General features: G+C 39.7%; 1 protein-coding gene across 1 annotated transcript; it reads left to right on the forward strand.

The window, feature by feature from the left end:
* The first annotated feature begins 1,447 nt into the window (after window positions 1-1,447).
* On the forward strand, window positions 1,448-25,084 carry LOC137298256 (ubiquitin carboxyl-terminal hydrolase isozyme L5-like). Its single transcript, XM_067830433.1, has 12 exons — window positions 1,448-1,568; window positions 3,111-3,174; window positions 11,175-11,280; window positions 11,703-11,828; window positions 16,952-17,013; window positions 17,675-17,805; window positions 18,286-18,352; window positions 19,733-19,832; window positions 23,219-23,311; window positions 23,760-23,858; window positions 24,855-24,904; window positions 24,994-25,084. Exons 1-11 carry the CDS (start codon window positions 1,493-1,495, stop codon window positions 24,900-24,902), a joined length of 972 nt encoding a protein of 323 aa, XP_067686534.1. The 5' UTR covers window positions 1,448-1,492; the 3' UTR covers window positions 24,903-24,904; window positions 24,994-25,084.
* The last annotated feature ends 196 nt before the right edge of the window (window positions 25,085-25,280 follow it).

Genomic DNA, 25,280 nt, shown 5'->3' on the forward strand with positions numbered 1-25,280 from the left:
TTAACCTTAGTAAAGGTTGACATGCATCTTACTAACGTTACAGTTACGACACTCAGGTCTAACTACAGGCGTTAATCCGGACTGGGGTGACCTTTTCAAACCTGCTCGGCCTCACGGGGAAGGTTGAGATGTCGAACCAAACGAAATGTCGATTTTCCAGCAATACGTATTAACAGCATGTGGTTTTCGTTACCACAGGTGTGAATTCATTAAGACGCAGATGTTTAACCAATTTCTTTTTTTGTGTGAAACAGTGACCTAATTGTTTTTTTCCAAATTGACACGGGGTTTTGGGGGGTAAGACATTCAAAACTGAATATTATGCCCCGAGATTACACTGTCCATTAGAATACTCACTATCTATAGACTGCTAATCATACTGGCATAATCATTTGCTTTGAAAAATAAAGGTCGCCTGCCATGTGGCACTGTTGCACAATCCTGAATAGGTCAGTGCAAATAGGTAAACCTTTCAAGGCAAAAGATACGTGGCAATAAATTAATACGTACATATTTTCATAGATACCTTTTTCAAGACCTACATTGCCCATGTAGTAAGTGAGTTTAGTTTTACGCCGCTTTTAACAACATTCCAGCAATATCGCGATGGGAGACACCAGAAAAGGGCTTCACGTATTGTATCAACAGGTGGAATAGAACACGGTTTTTTGGTGTGACGAGAGACCGTCTTGCTTGTCGGGATTGATTTCCCCAATAGGTACAATGTGTGAAATCCATTTCTGATGTCCCCCGCTATGATATTTCTGGAATATTTCGAAAAGCGGCGCAAACCTACTAAAACTAGCTCGCCTACTATTTGTGAAGTCGACAAAAGAAATTGGCCTTACACATTGTACCCAAAGTCTGGGCTCGAACCTTCGGTGTGACGAACGAGCGCTTCAACCACTAGGGTATCTATCCCACCACCGTGGTAGTTGGAGTGACAGACATGCATATTGCCTATTTGTAGGAAGGACGATGCATATTATAACAAAACATACTACAGTCTATAATTCAAGAATTACCCTGAATAGACGGTGATCGTAAACCTTGGAAAACACAAACGTTAAGCACAAGCTGTTTTCGACGCACCAATACAACGTTCACATCGGTTTGAATGTTTCTAGTGACAACACACAATGTGACATCACTTGGCAGATTTAACATTCGCGTTTGGACAATTGCAGCGTTTAATTGTATGAATTCGTGCCCCCAAAACTTGGGTCGTTGATGTTATGCCGAAAGCTTTTTTCACTCTTTACATTTAGGTGTGAAGAAAGTGAAACATGTTGATGTTGAATGCACTGAAACAGATTATTCACTCTGTAAATCAATTTAGAAAAAGTTGCTGCAGTCAATCCTAGTAAAATCTGCATACTTTTACGGCGCTTCATATGTCTGCACGCGTACTCTGACTGGATAAACGAGGTTAAAGAAAATAAAGGAAGTGACTAATGAGGTCCTGCGCATGAGTACCGGAAGCTAAACAAGCATGGCTACCAGCGCGGGAGACTGGTGTCTTATTGAAAGCGATCCTGGTGTTTTCACAGAATTGATACGAGGATTTGGTACACTGAGTTTTCATAATCAGATATTGATGCGTTAACCTGCGTGTAATATGAATCCGTTTCGAGTGAATATGCCAAATAAAACCGCTCGTATGTCATTACACTTCTCAGTGACAAGGGATTTGTGGTCCAAAGCATTTTGATGCGTTTTCATTCGTATTGTCGTTTTTGACCAAGTCTCATAAACACGTTACCATGCGTACACATTCTCAAAACGCTCGACAAACTCTGTGTTAAAATCTCGGTTACACTCTTTCATTTTCACTTTTTCGCAGTTAATCTTGATAAGTTTAGGTCCCCATTCTCCTTAATGTGGATTTAAATAAACAAGAAATGAAGAGTGCATGCACTTTACTGACATCACACCCCGACAGTTTACTTTTTCTGAAAGCGAAGTGTGCTATTGTGTGTCAAAACCACCAGAGCCACCAGTCAGTCTAGCAGTCATAGTTTACAGTGTTATGTATGGCATCACATGTTTGAGTAGATACAAAGATTACACTTCTTAGATGAGGAAGATTTTTATGGCTAGAAGTGGTTAAAAAGGGGGTAATTGACAATATGGGTATGTCCTCTCCCTGGATGTTATGGACGAGTGGTTAAGCATGGATGCTAAAGTGCAACCAAGCCTGAACCAGGTTAAGATTATAGTGAGACACATGTAACACTATACCATGGATAGTGTAGTAATTGCCCTGTCGGATTGTGTCTGGTAAACTGAACAAACTGCAGGACAGGATTTCAAAATCGTCGTCAGCATTCAGCTGTGAATAAGATACCCATTAGGATGACATGAAGTTATGTTACCTCCTCACACCGCAAAGTGATGCAGTTTGAAAAGAGTGATAATTGAAAATATCCTAAATAGGAAGAACTAATAAGGATCATTGATATGAAATTGTTTCAATAATATCCTGCTTAACCATGTTAACTGAAGACCTGTGAAGGTCTTGGGTAGAATAGGCCTTCAGCAACCCATGCTGCCATAAGAGGCGACTGTCTTGTCGTAAAAGGCGACTAGTGGGATTGAGTCGTTCGGTTTGCTGACTGGTAGACACGTCATCGGTTCCCAATTACATATAGCAGTTATCATGCAGTTATCACTAGATTGTCTGGTCCAGACTCTGTTACTTACAGACTGCCTCCATATAGCTGGAATATTGCTGAATGCGGTGTAAACTGAACTCACTCACTTAACTGAAGGTGACGTCATGTTTCAGTTTCCACTCATAATGTACAAGGTTGTGTGTATTTTGAAATGTCACCTCTAAAGTATGTAAAGGTTGCTGTTTCGGCTGCTAATACATGAATAACTGTTACCACTCACCAGTTACGTGAAATGTCTTGATCTGTATTAGTGCTGGTGTTCGTGTATTAATATAATTTTTTATTCTGCAGAATTTGCATGTATTATTTGGCAACAGATTTAAAGGAATCCTTCTCAAGTTGTCATTGTGTCAGAAGTAGCCCATTACACTGCAGAATCTGTAATTTTTCACTTTTCAGAGTTGTATGACCACAGACACTGTCCATCTGTTTCAGGCTGCAAGGGAGTGCAGGTGGAAGAGATATGGAGTTTGGACAGTGATAGCTTCAAGAAACTGAAGTAAGTTTAGTCTTTGAGTGAGAGTGAGTTGGGTTTTACGGCATATCCTTTCCAATAATATCACGGAGGTTGACACCCGAAATGGCTTCACACATTGTACCAATGTTAGAAGGTTAGGAATCAAACCCAGGTCTTCGGCTAGTCGGGTGAATACCTTAACCAGTAGGCTACTCCATCACCCCTTGAGAAGAAGCAGTGATGGCTTCCTGCTGTGTCATGTTTCTATTCTGCTGGTACTGTGCAGTGGGAAGCAGTGTTCATCAATTAGTTTTTGTTGTGCAGAGTTGCATCCCTTTGCCATGCCAGAATGTCATTCCAAGGTCAGTCATTGTTTATATTTCCACTTTTTGGTTACATTTACATCCATTTTATGGCAAGTACTGTAGTATGAAATGGGTTTTGCGTTTTCATTGTGTGTCAGTATATAGTCTGGTTCATAATTATTGAGAATTGTTCTTCTTACTTTGAGCTATCCTAACACCTCAACTGATTCACTGATACTTAAAACTAAGTAATGGTATAAGGGAGGTAACTCATCTTGGCCTACTGAGTATAGTACAATTAGAGTTACCTCCCCTGAATTTGTAGCAGACGTCATTTTCCTCAGCACTGTCAACAATGTCTGCTGAAGATAAAAGAAGGTTGATTTTTGAGTTGTGTAATCAAGGAATTGATGATGTAAATACACTGGCAGAGAGCACAGGAACTCCTCTTTCTACTGTGTATAGGATTAGGAAGAATTTTAAAGAGGGAAAGGATTTTGGGCATCAGAAAGGAGCAGGGAGACCCAGAAAATTGGACTTCTCAGATCGCGTCTGGCTGGGAATTTTAGCGTCTAAAAAGCAAAGGGCAAGCATCTCCAACATCAGGTATGAAATGATAGAAAGGGGATCAACAGTTGTATCAAAATCTACAGTTAGAAGAAATTTGATTGATCTTGGATGGGAGAAAAAGACTGGAATTCCTTCTCCTCTCATGAAACAAGAACATAAAGACAGGCGTGTTGAGTGGTGTTTGGCACATGAAAACTTTGACTGGGAAAATGTGATTTTTACTGATGAAAGCTCAATATGGGTATATCCCAATAATGTGAAAATATGGACAAAGTCTGCGTCAGCACCGTTGTATCGACGACCTAAATACAGCCCAAAGTTTCATGTATGGGGAGGGATATCCTTATTAGGAACGACCCCGCTGTGTGTGTTTGAGGGAAATCTGACAAGTCAACGCTACACTAACATATTAGATAATTTTCTCCTTCCAAGTGCACATGTGTTTTATGGAAATGACTGGATTTTGCAGCAAGATAATGATCCTAAACACACCGCAAAACATGCCAAGCAGTGGTTTCAGGAGAAAAATGTGACTGCATTACCATTTCCTGCATATAGTCCTGACTGAAATCCCATTGAGAACATTTGGGGGATGATGAAGGAATGTGTGAATCAAAAGGGGTTGACAAAAATTGAAAACATGAAGAGAGAAGTGGTCCGATACTGGGACAGCATAACTCACGAGACACTAACCTCTCTGATAGGAAGTATGCCTACCCGTCTTAGACTGTGCCGTGAAGCTCAAGGAGACTTGATAAAATATTAAATTGTTACCTACACAACATGAAAAGGTCAGTTCACTTTCACAATACATTCAATTTTATCTGATTTGTTCTCGTTTAATAATATGAAATGCTTTAGCTATTCTCAATAATTTTGAACCATACTGTATATCTGTGCACATAGATGTACAAAAGATTGTGTCTCATTTAGATATACTGAAAAGGATATATACAAGGATGTTGTAAGAGTACAGAAGGTTATGATTGATATAAATATGATGTAGTCATTACACCAGGTTGCTGAAAAAAATATGCAGAAAACAATGTCATGGATGTACACAGTGTTGACATTCATGTCAAAAGGTTTTACACAGGGCTACTACAAGTGGGTGTAGAGAAAACCATATACAGATAGGTGACAAAGGATGTCATAGTTGTTCACCATTAATATCAGATTGTGATCACATTAGATATCATATTGATCATTGCTCAGGGTTCTGAAAAGTATATGAAAAGATGACCAAAAGGTATGAAAGCTTGCTTGTTTACAGTTTGAGAATGCTGTAAATTTTGTGGCCTGGTAATATCTGTATATTTCTTGTTGTAAAAGAGTGCAATTTGATTTTCTTAATTGTACATCTGTAAAGCATAGATTTTGTTATAAGAATAATTACATTCAAAGGATTGTTATGCATCCCTCAAACCCCCAAAATACTTTCTCTTCATAGAATTTGATATTTCCTTGTTTATTTTGCAAGCCATTGTTCGAGTTTCTCCCTATGATTTTAGCCTATGTAACCACAATAACTTGTACAATGGTTTCAAGTGAGTCATTACATCATGTACATAAAGAACTTGCTGGGGATTCAAGGAATCCCATCTTAAATAGTAACTTATTGGTACTCAATATAATATGAATGATCTAAAGTGAAACTATCTTAATACACTACTTTGTGTACATCGTTTTGCTATAAGATGAATATTCTTCCACTCTATACGGGGTGGAAACAACCCATAGCCCGATGCCCCAGTACAGTGTTTGTTTCTGTCGGGCAAGCAAATGTGTTTATCACACTGTACCGGTGTCCAGTTGATTTTCCAATGTTAGATATGTTGTATATTTAAAATTCAGCAAGAAATTATAAATGCATTCCTTTGATTACATACCGGGTCGCATTTGTTTTGCTCAGAAAAAAAATAACAACTAAGAGTTATCTTTCTTAGTTCTTTGCGCATGCGCATATCATTTCATACAAGCTCCCAACCTTGATATCGATAGTCCATGCTTGCAACCTTATAACTTTCACATGCACTGTTGTGAGTCTGTTAGATATTTTTTAATGAAAGCTCCATACATTGACTTCACTATGCATATTGTTGATCTCAGTAAATGTACATGCGCAGTTGTGAGTTTGTTTGAATTCTTGGTAAACGATTTGCAGTAATGAGACATCGTCTGTTTCAACATCGATCAGGATGTCAAAACAACGCTCACTTGATGGGTTTGGCTTTAAATGTGGCATACCCGCTAAAAAGAAGAACGAAAATGAAGTAAATATAGATAAAAACAAATAATGACAATAATAAGAAGAGGGAACTTAAATTCCAAGCAACATGGGCTGAAGCGTATCCATGGGTTGGGTACAGTGAAGAGAAAGATCTCATGACATGCGTAGTTTGTTGTAAGTACCCCTCATTTTCATCGGGAAAGTGGAATACATTTCTGGAAGGGACTTCTCCCTTATCTTAAATCACACAGTGTATCTGATGTTCATAGAGAGCGTGAAATTTTTGACAAACACAACGTAAGTTCTCACAGTGAGGCATCCAGCGACGCAACTAGCAGTTGTAGCAGGGAGGGCAGTACATCTAGTTGTCAGTCTGTGGCATGTCCTATACTCTAGGCATTCAAAAACTTGGATAAAAATGTCTATGGGAAGTTTGAAAAACTTTTTATTACAGCGTTTCACATAGCTAAACAAGGGAAACCTCTGGGTGATTTTGAAGTTACTCTTGACTTACTTGAATGTGTAGACGTCGACATTGGCAATTCATACAGTAATCGTGCAAGTGCCAAACAAATTTGCCAAATCAATTGCTGAATCACTTAAAGCAGATTTTATTGATGACATATTAAGGGCAAACTTTGTCACTATTCTGAGTGATGGCAGTACTGACTCTAATGTCACAGAACCGGAGACAGTTTTTATCCGCTATGTAAGTCAGGATGGAGAACCTGTGTCTGTCCATGCTGAAACAATATCTTTAGAACCCTGTCATGCTGATGGTGTTCTAAATGGAATAAAAGAGGCTGTCAAGGGAGATGGACTGGAATACAATAATATGGTTGATCCCAGCAGTAAGGGGCCCAAACTAGTTTCAGTTAATTTTGATAGGGCCTCCGTAATGATGGGCAAGAGAAGTGGAGTAGCTGCCAAAGTACTTACTGATGCAAACTATGTTGTCCCAATACACTGTGTTGCGCACAAGTTACAGCTAGCTGTTCTTGATGCTGTTAAACATTTGCCACAGATTACAAAATTTGAGGAAACACTAAAAGTAAAACAGATCTTCAAGTTCTATTACAAAAGTCCCAAAATGAGGAGGGAGGTGAGATCCATTGCTGAATTGTTTGAAACTGATCTCGTTACCCTGGGTTACGTCAAGCAAGTACGATGGCTAGCTAGTACGAAACGGGCAGTTTAAGCACTAAACAGAAGTTACAAAACTGTTGTGTTACATGTAGAGAGTGTGGCCATAGGGAATGCAGAAAACAGTGCAAAGGCAAGAGGCATGTTGAACCATCAAGATTATGCACATTATTTTAGATGTGTTACCCATACTTACTGACGTGTCACTGATTTTCCAAACTGAAGACCTCCTGATCACAGAGGTCTATAGCCAGCTGGAGGGACTTAGTCTCAAGCTTGTGAATCTGAAGGTTGATCCCATCAACTCAGGAGAACACATCAAGTATTTCTGTGACAGGTATCAGCCACATTCTTTAGAATTTGATGGAGTCAAAATGAAAGGTAACTGCCGACCTGTAGACATGAAAGAAGACACTTTCTTTTCTTCTTTCATAGACAATGTCATCCAATATGTGGACACCAGGTTTTCATGCTTCAATGAAAAACCATTGAAGTGTGTCAGTGTTGTAGTTGATTATACCAGTTGGCCATGTGATGATAGAGTCCAGCTAGCTACTCATGGGAAGGAACAGCTGTGTGATTTGCTGGCCCATTTCAGGCCACTCTTCAATGAGGAGATCACCAAGTTGTGTATTGATCAGTACTCTGAGTTAAAGGGGCTCTTGAAAGGAACCAGGCATCCTCCAGTTGATACCTATGTCACACTTCTCAGGACCAAACCACAAAGGTTTAAGGCTATCTGTTAACTTCTTGAACTTACGTTCACCATTAGTCCAAGCACTGCAATCTGTGAGCACATGTTTTCTTCAATGAACTTGGTGAAAACATAACACAGAACTCAGTTAAATCAGGAAACCCTGAACCACCTGCTCATGATTATGACACGTGGTCCAAAGCAAGCAAAAGACTTCAATCCAAAATCAGCAATCGGACAGTGGCTTGTCTCATGTCAAACAGGAAGTTCAAGAAGACTTTCAAGTCTGATGGACTATGAACAGTGATCGAAATAACGGCCTGCCCGACTGCCCATGGCCGGTAAATGTTGAGTGGGGCTGCCTGGAAATTCTGTCCACCAGTCCCATTGTCTGGCTGAAATTTTTAAGGTTGACCTACTTTCAGTTCGCTTTCAGTACGATCATTCCATTTTAATTGTCATGTTATATTTTGATTTAAGAAAGATGAATGAAAGCTACGAGTATATTCCATAATTATACATGGACAACTCTTCAGCCAGTGACAATAGCAACAGGACACTAAGACTGGCTGGCTTAGTAAGCTAAGCTACGATTGGATTGTAGTCACGTGGTTCAGTAAGAACCAATCAAAGAGAGGGTTACTTACTCGTTTGTACTTGTTACAAAATGGCGCCTTTTTGTAAGTTATTGCAAGAAAGTAAGTTAAAAAGGTGGGCAGGCAACATTTATGGGCCCCCAGCCTGGCTGTCAGGTTGAGTTGAAAAATTATTTCAATCACTGACTATGAACCTATGAATGTATGAAATTTAAAGAAGCTGTAAGGATATGTGACAGTTATCCCATTGCCAAACACTGTCTCTTGAAATGTAGTATGTGAATGTCAGTCACTCAATGAACACCTCTATCAGATTAAAGAATTGTGTTGAATGAACATAACATTTATCACATATTATTCTATCTGTGTCAAACTGAATAATTAAATTATCAAAGAAACAGGAACACAAATTTCACACAGTTTATTCATTAAAACCTGAATACAATCAGTGATAGTATCAAACACCAACATAGTGACCACTGCAGTATAGGAAAACATTGAATGTAATAGGTAGTCGCTTTTTATATTTGTTTTTGAAACTCATACTTTGAATCATTGCACACTCACTTTGTCAGTATGAAATGATCATCATAATTCTATCAATATAATGTACTTGTGGTACAGTGGGAAAATTATCAGGGCAAGTGTTTTCACATGTGTCAATTTACCGGTGTACAGTGGCACTTTGAAAGTTATTTCCACCCCTGCTATATCAGTATGTTCTTTCTGTAAATGATCTTCCCATTTCAATGTGTTTTAAACTTTGTAAATGTTGGAATTAATTCCCAAGTTTCCCAAATATGATCCCAGGTTAATGTCAAAAACCTGAAGTGTTAAACATGTGAGTATGGGTGATGAATAGTATTATCTTTTTTCTAAACCTGTTTACATCTTAGATAGAAAAAAACTTATTATATCTTTGTGTATGGATTTCAAACATTTAAGGAATATTTGTTGTCTTTCTAGTCAAATGAATGACAAATAGCATCTCTCTAACTTTCAAAAGAGAACTTCATCTGAAACACAAGCTGTCATTCATCAAGAATTTACAATTTCATTGTGTTGCATTTGTAAGCACTGGTGTGTTCACTGTTTGATGTCCCATAACCTATTGTTCAGTGATAGATGTTGTTTGGATTTTTGGGGGGTTCTTTTTATTATTATTGTGATAAAACACTACAGGGATGATTTCCTTATAAAAAATCCAAGATTCACCAAGGAACAGTGTATGAAACTCCTAAATTCCCCAGAAGGCTCACACTGAGTCACAGGACTGATAACTGAAAATTGTTGCTGTCCCTGTTAACATGTAACCAACCGTGTATCCAAAAAATGAAAGAGAAATTAGCTGTTAAAATTAATTAATGAATTACTTGTAATGAGGTAAACTCAAACATGTGCAAAAGCAAATTTTATGAAAACAGAACTTGGTGGTCCCTGTTGGTTCATTTAGTGTCACTGCCATCTGAATCAGAAGAAACTGGCAAAGTCAGAATGGTCAGTATCTTTGGCAAGAATGGTCTCTACTGTACATGTTCTTCATGCAATGAGCACAGGTGATTTGTAACTCTCCTTGTGAAAAGTAAACATGTGCAACAGCAAATTTAACAAATAAAACTTGGTCACTGAAATAATTTCTATACCAGTCACTTATAGTGTTACTGTTAAATGAAGGATAGGCTGATCTGAAGAAGTTGTGGTTTGATTGATCATGAAGTATACATACAGACGTCGTCTAGCTACCACAGTTGTAAAGCATAAAGTGGTAAGCCCGCCATGTAACTAGCAAGCAGCGGGCCACCAGGGAGACACCATTTCATACACTGCAAGGAATTAATCAAAATTTAAGTTAGATTGGCAACTTGCTTCACAAAACGAATTATAAGTAATTATGTTCGTGTATCCACAAATGTCTAATGTTGGAAGCAAACATGTCCTAAGTGTTTAAGCGTGGGTGTGTCTTCTGCACTTGGCAGGTGGACAAAAGGTTGCAAGGTCTCAAATTGTCCTCATGCCACTCTGATTGATGTTCAGTCCGCATTCTAGAAACATAAGAATGAAGATTTATGGATGTCAACTGCTTTATTATAGGAACACAACGTTTTGGAGTTAATGGTCCTGATGAAGGAGTAAGCATTAACTCCAAAACGTTGTGTTCCCATAATCAAGAAGTTGACATCCATAAATCTTCATTCTTATGTATTTCACTTCTAAATGGCCTTTGAAGACTTGATTCTAGAAACAGTCAAGCTGGTAACGTCTTGAGTGTCAATATCATCCAAGGGCAGTAACTCTAATTTAACTGCGGCTCATGTCTACTGCTAAGATTTACAGGAACACATGACATTTTACCAGTTGTTCAAATATTGCCAGTGGCAGTATGTTTGGAAACAACTATTTTTGATAAACCTTCTTTTTCTAGTTTTTCATCCTCATACTAAATCCTGTGTCTAACCTTGGTAGACTTCTTTACTTATTCTAAGTGTTCTGTGTGTCTCCTACAGACCAGTGCATGGCCTCATCTTCCTGTTCAAATGGGCACCAGACAAGGAGCCAGAGGGCAATGTTGTGCAGGACAGCAGGCTGGACAAGATCTTCTTTGCCAAACAGGTGCTTGTACCTAGGAGTATTGGCCTCCTCCAAATTATACTATATGCTTGCAAAGAGTACATTATTTGTCATATGGTCACTAAGGCTGTTAACATACACTCGCATGTTCAGTGAATTGAACTGTATCCCTTCATGAATCCAGTTTGTTATTCGAGATCTCCAGAACCGAATATGAATGAATGTTTACAATTTTTTAATGGTGCATGTTTTCCTTGAGTCTATATGCCCTTTTTCAAAGTGAGATCTGCAAGAATGGAATATGACAAATTAAGTTAACATGGGGGTACCATATATTGCATTAATAACTTTCAGTTATTCGTTACCAACCACTGCACCAAGTCGGACAGTGCAGTCAATCTCTGCTTTCTTTGTAATTAATTTAATACTTGTGCTTGGCTTTTACAAACTCTATATTCTTTCAGGTTATCAACAATGCATGTGCTACCCAGGCTATTCTGAGCATCCTTCTCAACACCCACCATGCAGATGTCGAACTCGGAGACACATTGGGATCATTTAAGGAATTCGCACAGTCATTTGATCCTGCAGTGAGTGTCTACTCTCAGTTAGCAAGTGTTCATAATTTATGGCTAGGGTGCGGGGTGATGATGATTTTTATGGAGAAGCATGTACAATGTGAACGCCCCCCTAACATTTACATACAAAGTACATGACCCACTGCATGCCATGTGTGAAGTGACTGACAACACCACCACCCACACCCAACCCCCCAACCACCTCTTCCCCACCCCATATGTATGCCAGTTGATGCTAATAATTTCTGCCAGGTATATGCCAGTATACCCAGACATTTCCAGACCTTCCTTTCTCCACCAGCATATGTCTCAAACTCCAGGATAACAGTTGGCAGTGTTGTAATCTCACCAAAATTTCAGCCAGACAACTGGTCTGGGAACTCTCAAAAGTTTCAAGACCGGTTGGAAAGTTGCCAGTCAAGAAATTCATTGATTAAAAAAAAAAAAAGAAGGTAAATGATTGCAGTGAAACTACTTCATGTTTCAGTCAAGGCTTTAGTTCTTATACTCAAAGTCAGATTTCTTCAAAGACCATTGGGCATGCAACTTTTTTAAAATGACTGTCCATTCGCCAAACAGACTGTCCCAGATGATCGGGCAGGCTGGAGTTTGGAATACTGTAAATGAGTTTCTAAAAATCTGTGTATTATTGCATCCATGCATTTTATTCATGTAGTGTTCATTACAGGAGTACAATAAAGCTTCATAATTTTTAACTTACCTTACCATAGGGCTTATGCATATTACCTCAAGCATTGCTTAAAAGAGGTCAGACAGTCATTGACAGTCTACTGAATGGCTACCTCATGTATCGACAAGTGTATAGGAACGGAAGTGACATGATCTTATCCGCACATGCACAAAGAATCCAAAAACTTCACTTTTACTTTAAGCGTCTTACCTGTCAGACGTGATTTTTGTTTGATGACACTGTTTTGCTACTTGCTTTGTATTAAAGTTGGTTTTTTTTGCTCTGGTAGGTGTGACCTTTTCCCTTCTTGGTGGTGAAGATTTACAGTAATTTATCCTCACTTACCTGGCTACCTCGTGTTTTTCGATATCTCCTAGTTTTCCATATTGTTTGTCCATTTTTCCTAGCACATATTGGTAATGTTGGAACCCAGTCTGTCTTCTTTACCAGTGTGTGTTGTTGTGCTCATAACTTTGCTTAAATATCCATTTGTCGTTAGTTTTTTTACACTCTGCGTAAGTCAGTCGGGGCCGCCAGTTTGGTTGTGTACTCTCTGCTGTCTCGTCACTAGGTCATGCTCATTTTTTCTGCAGGGGTGTTACTCCATTTTTTCTGCTGTAAGTGTTTCAGTTTAACCAAGTTTCCTTTTGGCGTTCTTTCTCTTAAGTTATTTGTTTCTCTGTGTGTTACAGCTTTGTTATGACCCGGCAGTTTTGCACACTCTGCCAAGTGCAGAAATCAGCAAAGGATCCCCACTCCTGGTGTCCGGACTGTGCTACTGTTAATTGTACTTTTGATGATCGATGTCATCATTGTTCGTCTCTCCATATTCAGGAATTCAAGGCCTGTCTGTTGGCAAAAAGGAAACGATTCACTCAGAGGAAAAGGAAAATGTGTTCCCCTGCTTCATCTCAGGATCACGGTCATCACTTGCTCAGACGCAGGACAATCACCCATCACCATCAGTGACTCCGGCGCCTCCATCGACGCTTCCTCCACCTCCTTCGGACCCGACGCTTTTACCACAGCGCTCCTCTGATTATTTCGTTGATCTCCCCCTCCTGGATGCCCTCTCTCACCCTGAGGTGCAGAAGCTTTCGAGAACTCTTTTGCAACCGAGCGCTGATCCAGCACCATCACCAGCGTTGCTTTCTACTGTGTCATTTACTCTTCCGATGCCGACGCCTGTGGCTCCACCCTTGGACGCTATATTTTCTACAGCAGCAACATCTACACCTGTTCCGATGCCAACGGCATAGTCACTTCCATCTGCTTGATTGTCAGTGCCTACACCTATACAGGTACCTGTGGCATCCTACAGAATTGCCAAGTGCATGCCTACTGCTACACTCTCTAGGGAAGAGATCTTACAACAACTTACGGAAGAGCGTGCTAGGCGCTTAGAAGCGGAATGCTCTTGGCATGATAGACGGTCTCGCTCCACTACTCGCAAGTGCTGTCAACGCTCCAGGAGCCCTTGTCGCTGTAGTCGTCGTAGTTCATGATCCAGATCGATCTCTCCTTGTCGATCGTCAGACAAGGATAGGTGTTCCAGATCACCGGCTTACTCCAAACACATATGCCGTTCTCATTCCTGACACTCATCTTGGTTCTGCTATGGAGCTTCGGAATCATACAGTATCATGGGACGACATGGAGGAAAGGTTCTTCTGAACGGATTATGAGGAAGCACCTGAGGACTCGGATGACGGGGGCACCTACTTACCTGCGTCTGCTGTGTATGATTGGATTGCCGACAAGCTCCCGGATTGTCCCTCTCCGTCTCCTGGCACGGATGATCAGAAAGCTAATCACTTTTCACCAGAATTACCGATTCCTCTGCATCTGATGGTGGCGGACGCGATTGTTTCTCTTGATGCAGACTTTGCCAAGCTATCTCTCTTCCACAATCAAGGCACCTAAGTCTAAGAAGGACGACTATAAGATTCGCAGCTTGGATTTCACTGATCACAGGGCAGCTCATGAAGAATCGTTTAAACGCCTGGCAAGTTTTCCGCAGAATTCATAGAGTCAAGGACTCCAAGATGTTGGCCATTGACTCGGAGTTAAAGCATATGCGTAAACCCATCTCAGCTTTCGCTCCGGCTATGTCGGCAGCTACCTGGGACCTGAAGACAACGCCTCTAGGATGGATCATCTCTCGACGCTGTTCCAGTGGCAGGGGAAAGTAATATATGACCTGTTGGCACATCTGAGAGTGGTGCTAGCTATGACTACGACAGTTTGGCGTTACTCAACCCCTATTCTTGGCAGGAAGAATTTAAACACAAGTTATTTAGGGCTCCTTTTTCATCACGTTATCTCTTCGACGACATGATCCCTGAGGTATGTAGACAGCAGGGGGAGTTGACTAACATGGAAGTGTTGCTTTGAACTTTTGAACTGCAGGATCTGCTTTTCATGGCTGTTCAGCCTCCAGAGGAAGAGGGAAGCGCTGTTACATCCTGAGACACAAATCAGTACATTCAGCATTCGGCAGAGGACAATTTTGGACAGCACAGTGCGCCTGAGTGCACCCGTTAGCCTCCTACCATGCCGAATAGGGGCAGAGACAAGCGCCCCCTGTTCGTGACACACTCCAACCTTGTCAGAATCCCACCGGCTCGATCTCAGCCAATGACCCTCAGGGAGTGGCAGTCCCTGCTAGGCCTTCTCACATCCGCTCAAGACCTGTTGCTAAGAGGAAGTCTGATGCTTCGACCGTTGCAGCGCTTTCTCCTCCCTCACATACAGACCGACAATCTACGTGTCAGGTACCCTCTACCGGACCATCTTCACCAGTATCTTTGATGGTGGACTCCAGGCGTCTCCTTGACAGACTTGAAACACAACCACGAACTCTTTGTTGATGCCTCCCTTCAAGGTTGGGGCACTCACATCAATGGTCAGACAGTCTCGGGGCTGTGGTCCGACGCCGAACGCAGGTGGCACATCAACATTCTGGAGTTTCAAGCGGTGATTCTCACTGTTCAGCATTGGATGCCGATTTTGCGGAACACTTGCCTTCTCATAGCGTCCGACACCTCCATGGTCGTCTGGGTGATTCAGAATCAAGGCACCACAAGGACCAGATGTGTCAAAGGACATCCTTTGAGAAGTTTTGTACACTCAGAAACCACAATACTTTGACAGTATCTCCTCAGTTTCTTGCAGAATTTTTCTTCTACTTGAGAAGCTCCAAACATCTTAGAGGCAGTACCATTGCGACATACTTATCGGTTCTTAATTCCATCTTAGCAGTCAAGTGTGACTGGCAGGTGTCCAAGGTGCTGGAACTCCTTGCCATGTTGAAGGCATTTAAGCTGGAGGATCAAAAGGTGAAGTTTCGTCCTCATGCTTGTGATTTGAATGTTATTTTAGACCATCTCTGTCGCCCTCCTTATGACTTATGAACCTTTGGCGAAGACTTTATTTGAGAATCTTTCGAAGAAGACAGTTTTCCTTTTTGCGTTTGCCACTGTGGCAAGGGTCAGTGAGATCCACACTCTGGATGTAACCCAATGAAAGGAGAGGTGTCCAGAAATACTGTGGCGTTATGGTTACGGGTGACTATTTTGGTAGCCTACGATGCGAAACATTTACCGCACCCGTCAGCCAGCAACCCACATGAGATTCGGGCCGTAGCATCCACCATGGCTCTGCACAGAAACTGCTCTGTACCGTAGATTATGGAGGGATGTTTTTGGCGGTCCCCCACGGTATTTGCAAGCCACTACCTTCGGGATGTAGCAGTTGAAGATGTGGAGGTTTTCCAGTCTCGTTGGTGGTGGTCCAACAACTCACCCGACCTTCCACCCATAAGGTAATTATGTTTTCTTACCTTGGGGTTTTAAGGAAGTGTATGATTCTGGTGAACTTTGTTTATTTGCTGATTTCTTCCGGAGTTTGACTTTACTGTGGATTACTATCTGTCTCTTGTTCCAGTTACCCGTTTCTCCAAGCTTCAGCTAGTTTCCTTGGTTTTGATTTTCATCAGACACATTTGGTTCCTTTTTGGTTGGTCCTCCAAAACCTGACACCACCATCCTGTCTGTTGAACTCATAAGCATAAGCCCTATGGTAAGGTGAGTCAAAAATTTATTAAAATCTAAATATTTTAGATATTTTAATACTTACCTCACCATAGGGAGGTTACGCCCACCCAACACTGGATGATTTCCTCCCCACTCTGGACTTGTTCGGACATTTCTTTTCAGCAAAAGAGAAGTTTTTGGATTCTCCGCGCAGGTGCGGATAGGGAGATCACGTCACTTCCGTTCCTGTACACTTGTCGATACATGAGGTAGCCATTCCGTAGAATGGCGTATCAACGACTGTCTGATGCTTGAGGTAATATGCATAAGCCCTATGGTAACATAAGTATTTAAATATCTAAAATATTTAGATTTTAATCATTTTGATATTTATTTTTTTTCTTTTCCAGCTTCGAGGTTTAAGTCTCAGCAATTCTGATGTTATACGAGCTGTTCACAATAGTTTTGCAAGGTAAATACAACAATGGATAACTATGAAATTAATGGTTATCTGAGCTTAGTCATCAGTTGCACAAAGAGCAGTGTGTTGCTGTCACACAGGTTTAAAAATCCTATCGTCCAACACCCAGGACAAGTCAGTTTTCATTTCGGGCAGTCGGGTGTCTTATTTGTCTGTGGGCTACTAAATAATTGCTGTTTACGGTTTCAAATTGAAAATAAACCAGTATTTCATTTCATATCTCCTCAAAATGTAGCTATTAAATTTCACAATGATGATAAAATAGTGATATCTTTCTTTGCTATTTATCACTTACAATAAATAGTCCACTAAACATCAGCATCAAATTCCAGGTGATATATCCTTATTTGATTACACCATCATGATCATGTCATAAATATGAGGGCAGGAGGAAAATTAGTCAGGACAGGATACTTTTATAATGTCCTTTGCCCTGTGGCAAGTGGTTTATAAGAAATATTTTGAACCTCTGTTACTACCAATATTGAATGAAAACTGAAAAGGTGTGAGATCATAGTTGACATAACACTGAATTTTTACCCTGACTCTTAAATGAAGACAAAACCTCCTTGTTAATTGTTTGAAAAGAATGATTGTCTGATGTTTCCCCATTAGTGTGATGTTTCATCATTGCATTTTTGTTTTCTTTCAGACAACAGATGTTTGAATTTGACGAGAAGCAATCAAAGAACGACGATGATGTTTACCATTTTGTAGGTTATATGCCAGTTGATGGCCGTCTGTATGAATTGGACGGTTTGCGAGAGGGACCAGTAGACTTAGGTAGGTTGTAGAGAGACCAGAAGACCTAGGTAGTGTGTTGAAGGACATGTAGGCTTGGGTATACTTTTATGGAGGGCTTTATTTCTTGTTTAAGATTAAGCAAGCCCTAATTAGATGCTACAGGACCCCAGTGTTTCCAAACACTCTCTGTGTAAACTTGGCACATTTGTGCCAAGTGACTGTGTGCTCACTCCATCCATAGACCCATGAAGGTACCTTCATGCTTGCCATAAAAAGCGACTGTGTTTGTCATAAGAGGTGACTAATTGGTTGACACATGTCATCGGTTGTCAATTGCGCAGATCGATGCTGTTTTGGTCACTGGATTGTCTGATCCAGACTCGATTATTTACAGACCGCTGCCATATAGCTGGAATATTGCTGAGTGTGACGTAATACTAAACTCGCTCACTCACTCACTCACTCACTGCTGGAGAGACACTCCATCCATCTGTTTGCCTACCTGTCTGTCTCATCTAGGTGCTGTACCAGCAAACTCTGACTGGCTGGACCTGGTGAGACCAGTCATAGAGAAGAGGATGCAAAAGTAAGTTGCTGTAGAGATAGTAGTCTAACAGTGTTCTTCTGTAATATTTGTGTAAATAGAACAATATAGTGGCACGCAAAATCACATATTTTCCTTCTGATCTCATTTTGTTGCCCTAGATACACCCCGGAAGTAGGCTGGGTGCGTATATGTTTTTAGTCTGGTAGAAAATGTTTCAGGATGGTGTTTGGTAACTTTTCTTTAAAACTACAAGTGCTACCCGTTTCCAATTTGGTATGAGGCTTTATAATTGCTCTACCATTGAGGATTTTAATTGTCGTGATTTATCACTCAATAATAAGAAAGTTGTCTATAAGAGCTGTCATTATTTCAAGTCACAACAACTCCTCACATGTCAAGGGTGTTAAGCTACTTACTGGAACAGCAACCCAGTCATGCAAATAGGCAGGTCACATGTCAAATCCTTACATTATGCTCGGCAGATCATGTCACGTGACTTCAAGCACATGCATTTCACAAAGTGCACACACATCTACACATAGAGAAATTGGAAACGGATAGTACATAGTTTTTAAGTAAAGTTACCAAACACCGTTCTGAAACATTTATATGTGTTGATAACCGTCATTTTGGAAGAATTTTTGAATGTATGGAATGTTCAGAAATATGTCCCAGATATGAAATTTCTATCTTTTGCAAAATCCTTGATATATGTGGTTTGTAAGGGAGATGAGCAACTGATGTAGTCTGAACTTTGTACTTTGACTTTGCTTTTTTTTGGGAAAACTGTTTTCTCTTACTGTCAATATCAGTTTCCTCTCTACCTATATATAGTATTCCCTACAATCAAACAACATCTGACCTTGTGTTTTTGTTCTGATTTATGATGAACATTGACTATTGTTACAAGGACGGTAAATTTGAGGATCAACAGTCCCTATGTATGATAGAAATTTCCACTGACAATTGCATATATCAAATATTGTTGGGTACAAACTATGAAACTGATTTTCCGATGTCACCAGATGTGATGTCGTGGGCACAGCAGTGCTAAGGCCCGAAAACTTTTATTTCTTGTTTAACAGACTTTTGTCCTTTGAAAACCTAAAAGCAGGTGAAAATATAAAATAAAAATAAAATTTAGGGAAGGAAGTACTATTCTTTCTGAATACCCAAAGTATATTACTTTTGGCAATTTATGGAGTGAATGTTCGTGAAAAAAACAACCTATAATGTATTTTCTTGTGAGTTTTCATTTTTAGCCCATAAAAACATTATGATATTATTTAGTGGGGAATATTATTTTTTATTATTTCCTTATTCTTGAAAAGATACAGCAGGAAAAACAAGTAAAACAATTAAAATTGGTCTGGCCTAACAGCTGCATGAAACCTCACTCGCCGATGTTTCTTTTACCAGATACAGTACAGATGAAATCCACTTCAACTTGATGGCAGTTGTGTCTGACAAGAAGATGATGTATGAGAAAAAGCTAAAGGAACTCTCAAATAAGATGGAGGTGATCATCTTGAAGTGTATAGTAGTGTAGTCAGACTGATGAATGTAAAAATAGGTCCTCAGTATTTGTCTGTCACCTCAGTAACACCGCTTCTCACACCCTGCTTGTCTCTTGAGTTGTCTCCTGACCCGTGAAGGTCCCGGGGTAGAATAGGCCTTCAACCCATGCTTGCCATAAAAGGCGACAATGCTTGTCGTAAGAGGCGACTAACGGGATCGGGTGGTCAGGCTCGCTGACTTGGTTGACACATGTCATCGGTTGCCAATTGCGCAGATCGATGCTCAGGTTGTTGGTCACTGGATTGTCTGGTCCAGACTCGATTATTTACAGACCGCCGCTTTATAGCTGGAATATTGCTGAGTGCGCCGTAAAACTAAACTCACTCACTCACTGAGTTGTCTCCCCTCACGTGTTTCTCACAGCTTGATCCGTTTGTGGAGCTCTCTGTACCACTTCAGCCACATCAGTGCTTGGAGTTCTTTTTCAAACAAGTCAGCTTAATTATTGTTTTCTCTTTCATTTCACCCATTATGTAATTTGTGTAGGAAGAATTCAGAGGGAACGTTAGCTGCCGTTTTGTCAACATCTGGAAATATTTGGTTGTAAGCATTCAGTATTCACTATGGCTTTCATAAGCAATATTGGAGACTATGTTATGGAATTTGAAATGTCTAAGTCGAATTTCAGATTATCGTTATAATTGATTGCCCCCTGGCTGTAGTAGATACACAAGGAGGGTGATGGTGTGTTGAGGAAGAACTTTGTTGCAACACAAATCAGGCCTACCATATAAACGGTGAAAAAATCATCAAAACTGAACTCATATACACCAAAACTGAACTCATACACACCAAAGTAGAACAATAATCACCAGAATATCCTCTAAAACCAAAACAAACCCCCTGTAACGGAAAACTAATCGTTTGAAATGGAAACAAAACTAGTGAATCAGCTACATCAGCACTCGAGAACGGTCGCCGTGTGCACAAATGGCAGTCACAGCATCCAAAAATGGCAACCATAGCATCCTGTAACAGCATAAATATCATCAAAGATGGCGGCGAGGGGAGACGAACAGGCTGTAGTCAATAATGTTTTTCGTCATGAGTCTAATCTTGAAAATTTGATATGGCGATGATTCTGCACATTTGACTATTAAAGACATCCAGTCATGCATCCTAGCTTCCGCTGATTTTAAGTTTAGGTTCACATAACACTTAAGCTCTTTGATTTCTGAAAAGTGATGAAGGTCTGTATATGTTGAAGCTTGCAAACTGAATCATGATCACTATATATAATGAACAGTGAAAGAAGCGCAAGTTCAACATCAACAAAACAATCTCATAAAAGGAAGCATTCATGTTTTTGTCTTTAATTAAATATTTGACCAAACAATCCCAACAGAGTTACATTTCTTTTGCTGTTCAGTATATACATAATTGAAATGCTGTCCATAGTGGTATGAAACCCAACTCACAAATAGTATGGATACTTGATGTCCAGCACATGCTTCATTCCCCTTCCCTTAATCTATTTATTAAAATTTAGGCCAGACCAATTTTATTTCTTGTTTTACAGATTTTTGTCCTCTGAGTCCCCCATTCAGCCGAAACGGTTTTGTAGTTTGTTGTTGACAATATGTGGTGCTATTGGTTTTTTTTCTTGTTTTTCTTATTAAGTATTCATAGAGTCACATTCAACATTAATATATTTTGATGATTTAAAATGATGATCACCATCTGTGAACTGTATATCTAATTGTCATTTTGACTTTCACAATAAAGTGAGCGAGTGCAAACTCAATCCACTGATTAGGGCAGGGACTTCTGTTTCAAATCCACAGGAGGCAACATATTGAAACTTACAAGAACTAAGAAGGACGAATGTTTGTACCACAATTTAAGTGTGATTTTATTGTATTTTATGTTAAATGATGTAAAAATATTTGGATGTATGGGAAATTTTGAAGAACATGGAGATGATAACATTGCAGAATGAAAAACCATTCTGATAGACACTTCACAATTGAATTATTAGCAAGTTCCTGTTTCCTTTTCTGATGGTAACGCAATGTTGTCCACGTTTTAACTTCATTTTGCACTGAATACACTCAGACGTTAACATTTTCGGAACAAACCCTATTCGGTCGAATGGGGGACCAAATTGTGCAGAATCGCAAGCCTGACACTGAGAAGTCTTAACATACGTTTGAAGCTTAATACAATAGGGGGTTGATGCACTGCATCCCGATGTCAAGTTTTCAAGATTGGACTCATAGGGACGAACAACATTATTGACTACAGCCTGTTTGTCTCCCCTCGCCGCCATCTTTGATGATATTTATGCTGTTTTTTGGATGCTGTGGCTGCCGTTTTCTGCGGTCAGCAACCGTTCTCGGGTGCTGTTGTAGCTGATTCATGAGTTTTGTTTCCATTTCACACTATTAGTTTTCCATTACTAGGGGTTCGTTTTGGTTTTAGAGGCAGTTTCTGGTGATTTTTGTTCTGTTTGGGTGGATATTTGTTCACCGTTTGTATGGCAGGCCCGATAAATGGATAACTTTGTGTAAGCCCTCTGTAACGTGAGGGCTAAACTATAGTATATGTAAGAAAACAGAGGTTTTTGGAGAATTTTTGTCCCTAAAAATAAAAAACTTGTGTAACAAAATATGACATAGAAGTGCAGAGGACAGCCAGGTGTTGAAGAAGCACATGCACACGTGCTAACGAAGTTAATCTGTGCTGCACTGTCTCTATCCTCTCTTGCACACCAGGCTGTCCCGTTCTCATGGTGTTCCTGTCACCCTTTGGTTATTGGTAGATAGTCATCTTGTGTGTGTTATTCATGCTGAGTATTCCATAGGAATGTTGTTTCAGTGTTGACACCTGTTCAAGAATTTAGTTTTATGCCACTTTCAGCAATATGTCAGTTATCTGTAAATAATTGATGTCTGGTCCAGACAATACAGTGATCAACAGTTTCAGCAATGTAAAATATGCAAATTGGGAATCCATGACGTGTCAACCAAATCACAAGTCTGACCTTCCGATTTCGTTGGTCACCTCTAACGATAAGCATGAGTTACTAAAGATCAATTCTAATCTAGATCTTCACAGTTCTTAACAGTGTCCCCAAGAATTGTGTGTGTGTGATTTCAGACTTATTCAAATTGCATGAAAGCCAAAGAAAACATTGTCTTTTTATGTGACATTTAGTCATTTACACTGATCATGACCACAAAGTTTGATTGCACACATGACATTTCCCTTCATGACACAACTTTCTCATTCTTGAGAATGTTAAATGTTTTTGCACACCTTAAAGACCTTGCGTAATTTTGAAGAATGTATGAAAGTGTGTCAGTAACTCTGGTGACAATGTTGTAGAGTGGTGGGATGGTCACTGATGATATTCAGTCCGAGCTGACGCAACTCACGGTCCTCATCCAGGAGGAAGAGATGAAGATGAAGAGATACAAGGTAGTACATCAGTGGGGACATTGACTTTGGAAACAACCTTTTCTGATCTTTATTCATAAAAAGGACTCTTAAGGAGATGGGACAGTTAATGTCAGTACAGCTGTTATAGACTGACTTGCATAATTTCTTAAGTTACATAACAATCAGTTACATCCTCAACATTCTTAGCTAATCTAGGTCCATGCTTATGTGGGTTTTTTAAATCTGTATGGATAATCTAGTGATAAATCTAGTGGATAATGATTTAAAAAAAAGAAAATCCAATAATGAAAAGAATCAGAGGCAAAATAGACACGGCTCAACATACCCAAACCTGTGTTCTCATTGTACTTTGTATGGTGATCTTTTCCTTTTCTGCAGCAAATAAGGGGTTGACATTTTAGAAACATATCAGCAGGACCTTATGTACAATGGTATTGTTCAGCCTTTAAATGTCTTGTCTTTTCAGGTTGAAAACATTCGAAGGAGACACAACTACCTACCATTTATTATGGAATTATTGAAAATACTTGCAAAAGAAGAGAAACTGCTTCCCCTGGTGGAACAGGTTAGTAACATGGTCTGATGGGTGTAGTCTGTCTGCAGTGAAAACGTACCAATGAATTTCACTTTAAACGAAAAATAAACCAAATATATAGTTAAATTCAGATTGTGAATCCTCATAATTTAAGGATCAGAATTGTGTTAAACAAACGATCAGATTCAAATCATTATTATTGGTTTGTATTATAAGGAGGTAATGGCAGTAGTTTGAACAGTGAAACAAATGTACGTGATGAGTGTTGACTTGGGTAGAATAGGCCTTCAGCTGCTCATGCTGTTGATCACTGGATTGTCTGGTCCAGACTGGATTATTTACAGACCGCCGCCATATAGCTGGAATATTGCTGAGTGCGGCGTAAAACTAAACTCACACCCTCACTCCGGTTTCATTTACCATGCATACCCCCCTTACAAATGTTAACTTCTAGTCATGGAACACTAACATCTTATTGTCAAAGCTTCCGTGGGATTACTTCTATAGGAGGCATTGAAAAAATATTTTTATTACTTACCTGTTGAAGATATTACATGTTGTGTAATAACATCACAATAGTATTAGACTTTGTTGAGTTCTTAGGAAAGAAGTACTTTTCTCGATCTTATTTGCTAATGTTGGGTAAGTAATAAATAAAATATGAAACTGTCCCGTGTAACACCATTTTCATGAAACTTGTGAATAATATCGGTATTTGACTCGTTAGATAACAAACCATTCATTTGTTCCATAAATATGGTATTATAGGGACATAGCCTAGCATTCTCTATGTCTGACTCTCCGATCTAACCCATGAAGATTTGTTATGTAATAGCCTTTTAGCAACAGTCAAGCTTTCTGATTTGGTCGATGACAGTCATTGTATTGAAATAACTTCGATCGATAGTATGTCGATCACTTGATTGTCTGGATTATATACATATGTTATAACAGGAAAATTTCTGAAAGCAGTATTAAACAATTGGTCGGTCAGTCTCCTAAATTCAAGTATGTTCTGTGTTTTAGGCAAAAGCGACTGCAGCCAAGAAACGTGAAGAGAAAGAGAAGAAATAAATGTAAGTAGTTCCTTAGCTTGATAATCCCTTGTTTTGGAGCGATGAAACTGCTTCATGAAATGTTCACAGTGCTTTGTTCCTTGTTTCAGGTGTAACCTTCATCAGGCTGGCTAGCTATGTACTGTTATTGTCTGGTCGTTATTGTTATTTATTGTACAGTCATTAAACAGCTTACATGTACATTGCAGGTTTTATTTGTATTTTCCCCTCCACAAAATATGGGATGTGGACCATCACTGTTCTGATCTGATCTGTAAATTGTCATTTTACACTTTATGTACATGCATAAAATGCGAGTGCTCAGGATTTTGGACGTTTCAGAAGTGATCATTTGCAAAGCCTTAGTAATTTCCATATGCTTCAAGAAAACTTGAAC

The sequence above is a fragment of the Haliotis asinina genome, chromosome 10, assembly GCF_037392515.1.
Source record: "Haliotis asinina isolate JCU_RB_2024 chromosome 10, JCU_Hal_asi_v2, whole genome shotgun sequence".
Lineage (NCBI taxonomy): Eukaryota > Metazoa > Mollusca > Gastropoda > Lepetellida > Haliotidae > Haliotis > Haliotis asinina.

Coding starts and splice junctions, on each gene's coding strand:
- LOC137298256 (XM_067830433.1), top strand. CDS start 1,493: ATGGCTACCAGCGCGGGAGACTGGTGTCTTATTGAAAGCGATCCTGGT. Junction 17,014..17,674: donor GTTCACAATAGTTTTGCAAG/GTAAATACAACA, acceptor GTTTTCTTTCAG/ACAACAGATGTTTGAATTTG. Junction 17,806..18,285: donor AGAGGGACCAGTAGACTTAG/GTAGGTTGTAGA, acceptor TGTCTCATCTAG/GTGCTGTACCAGCAAACTCT.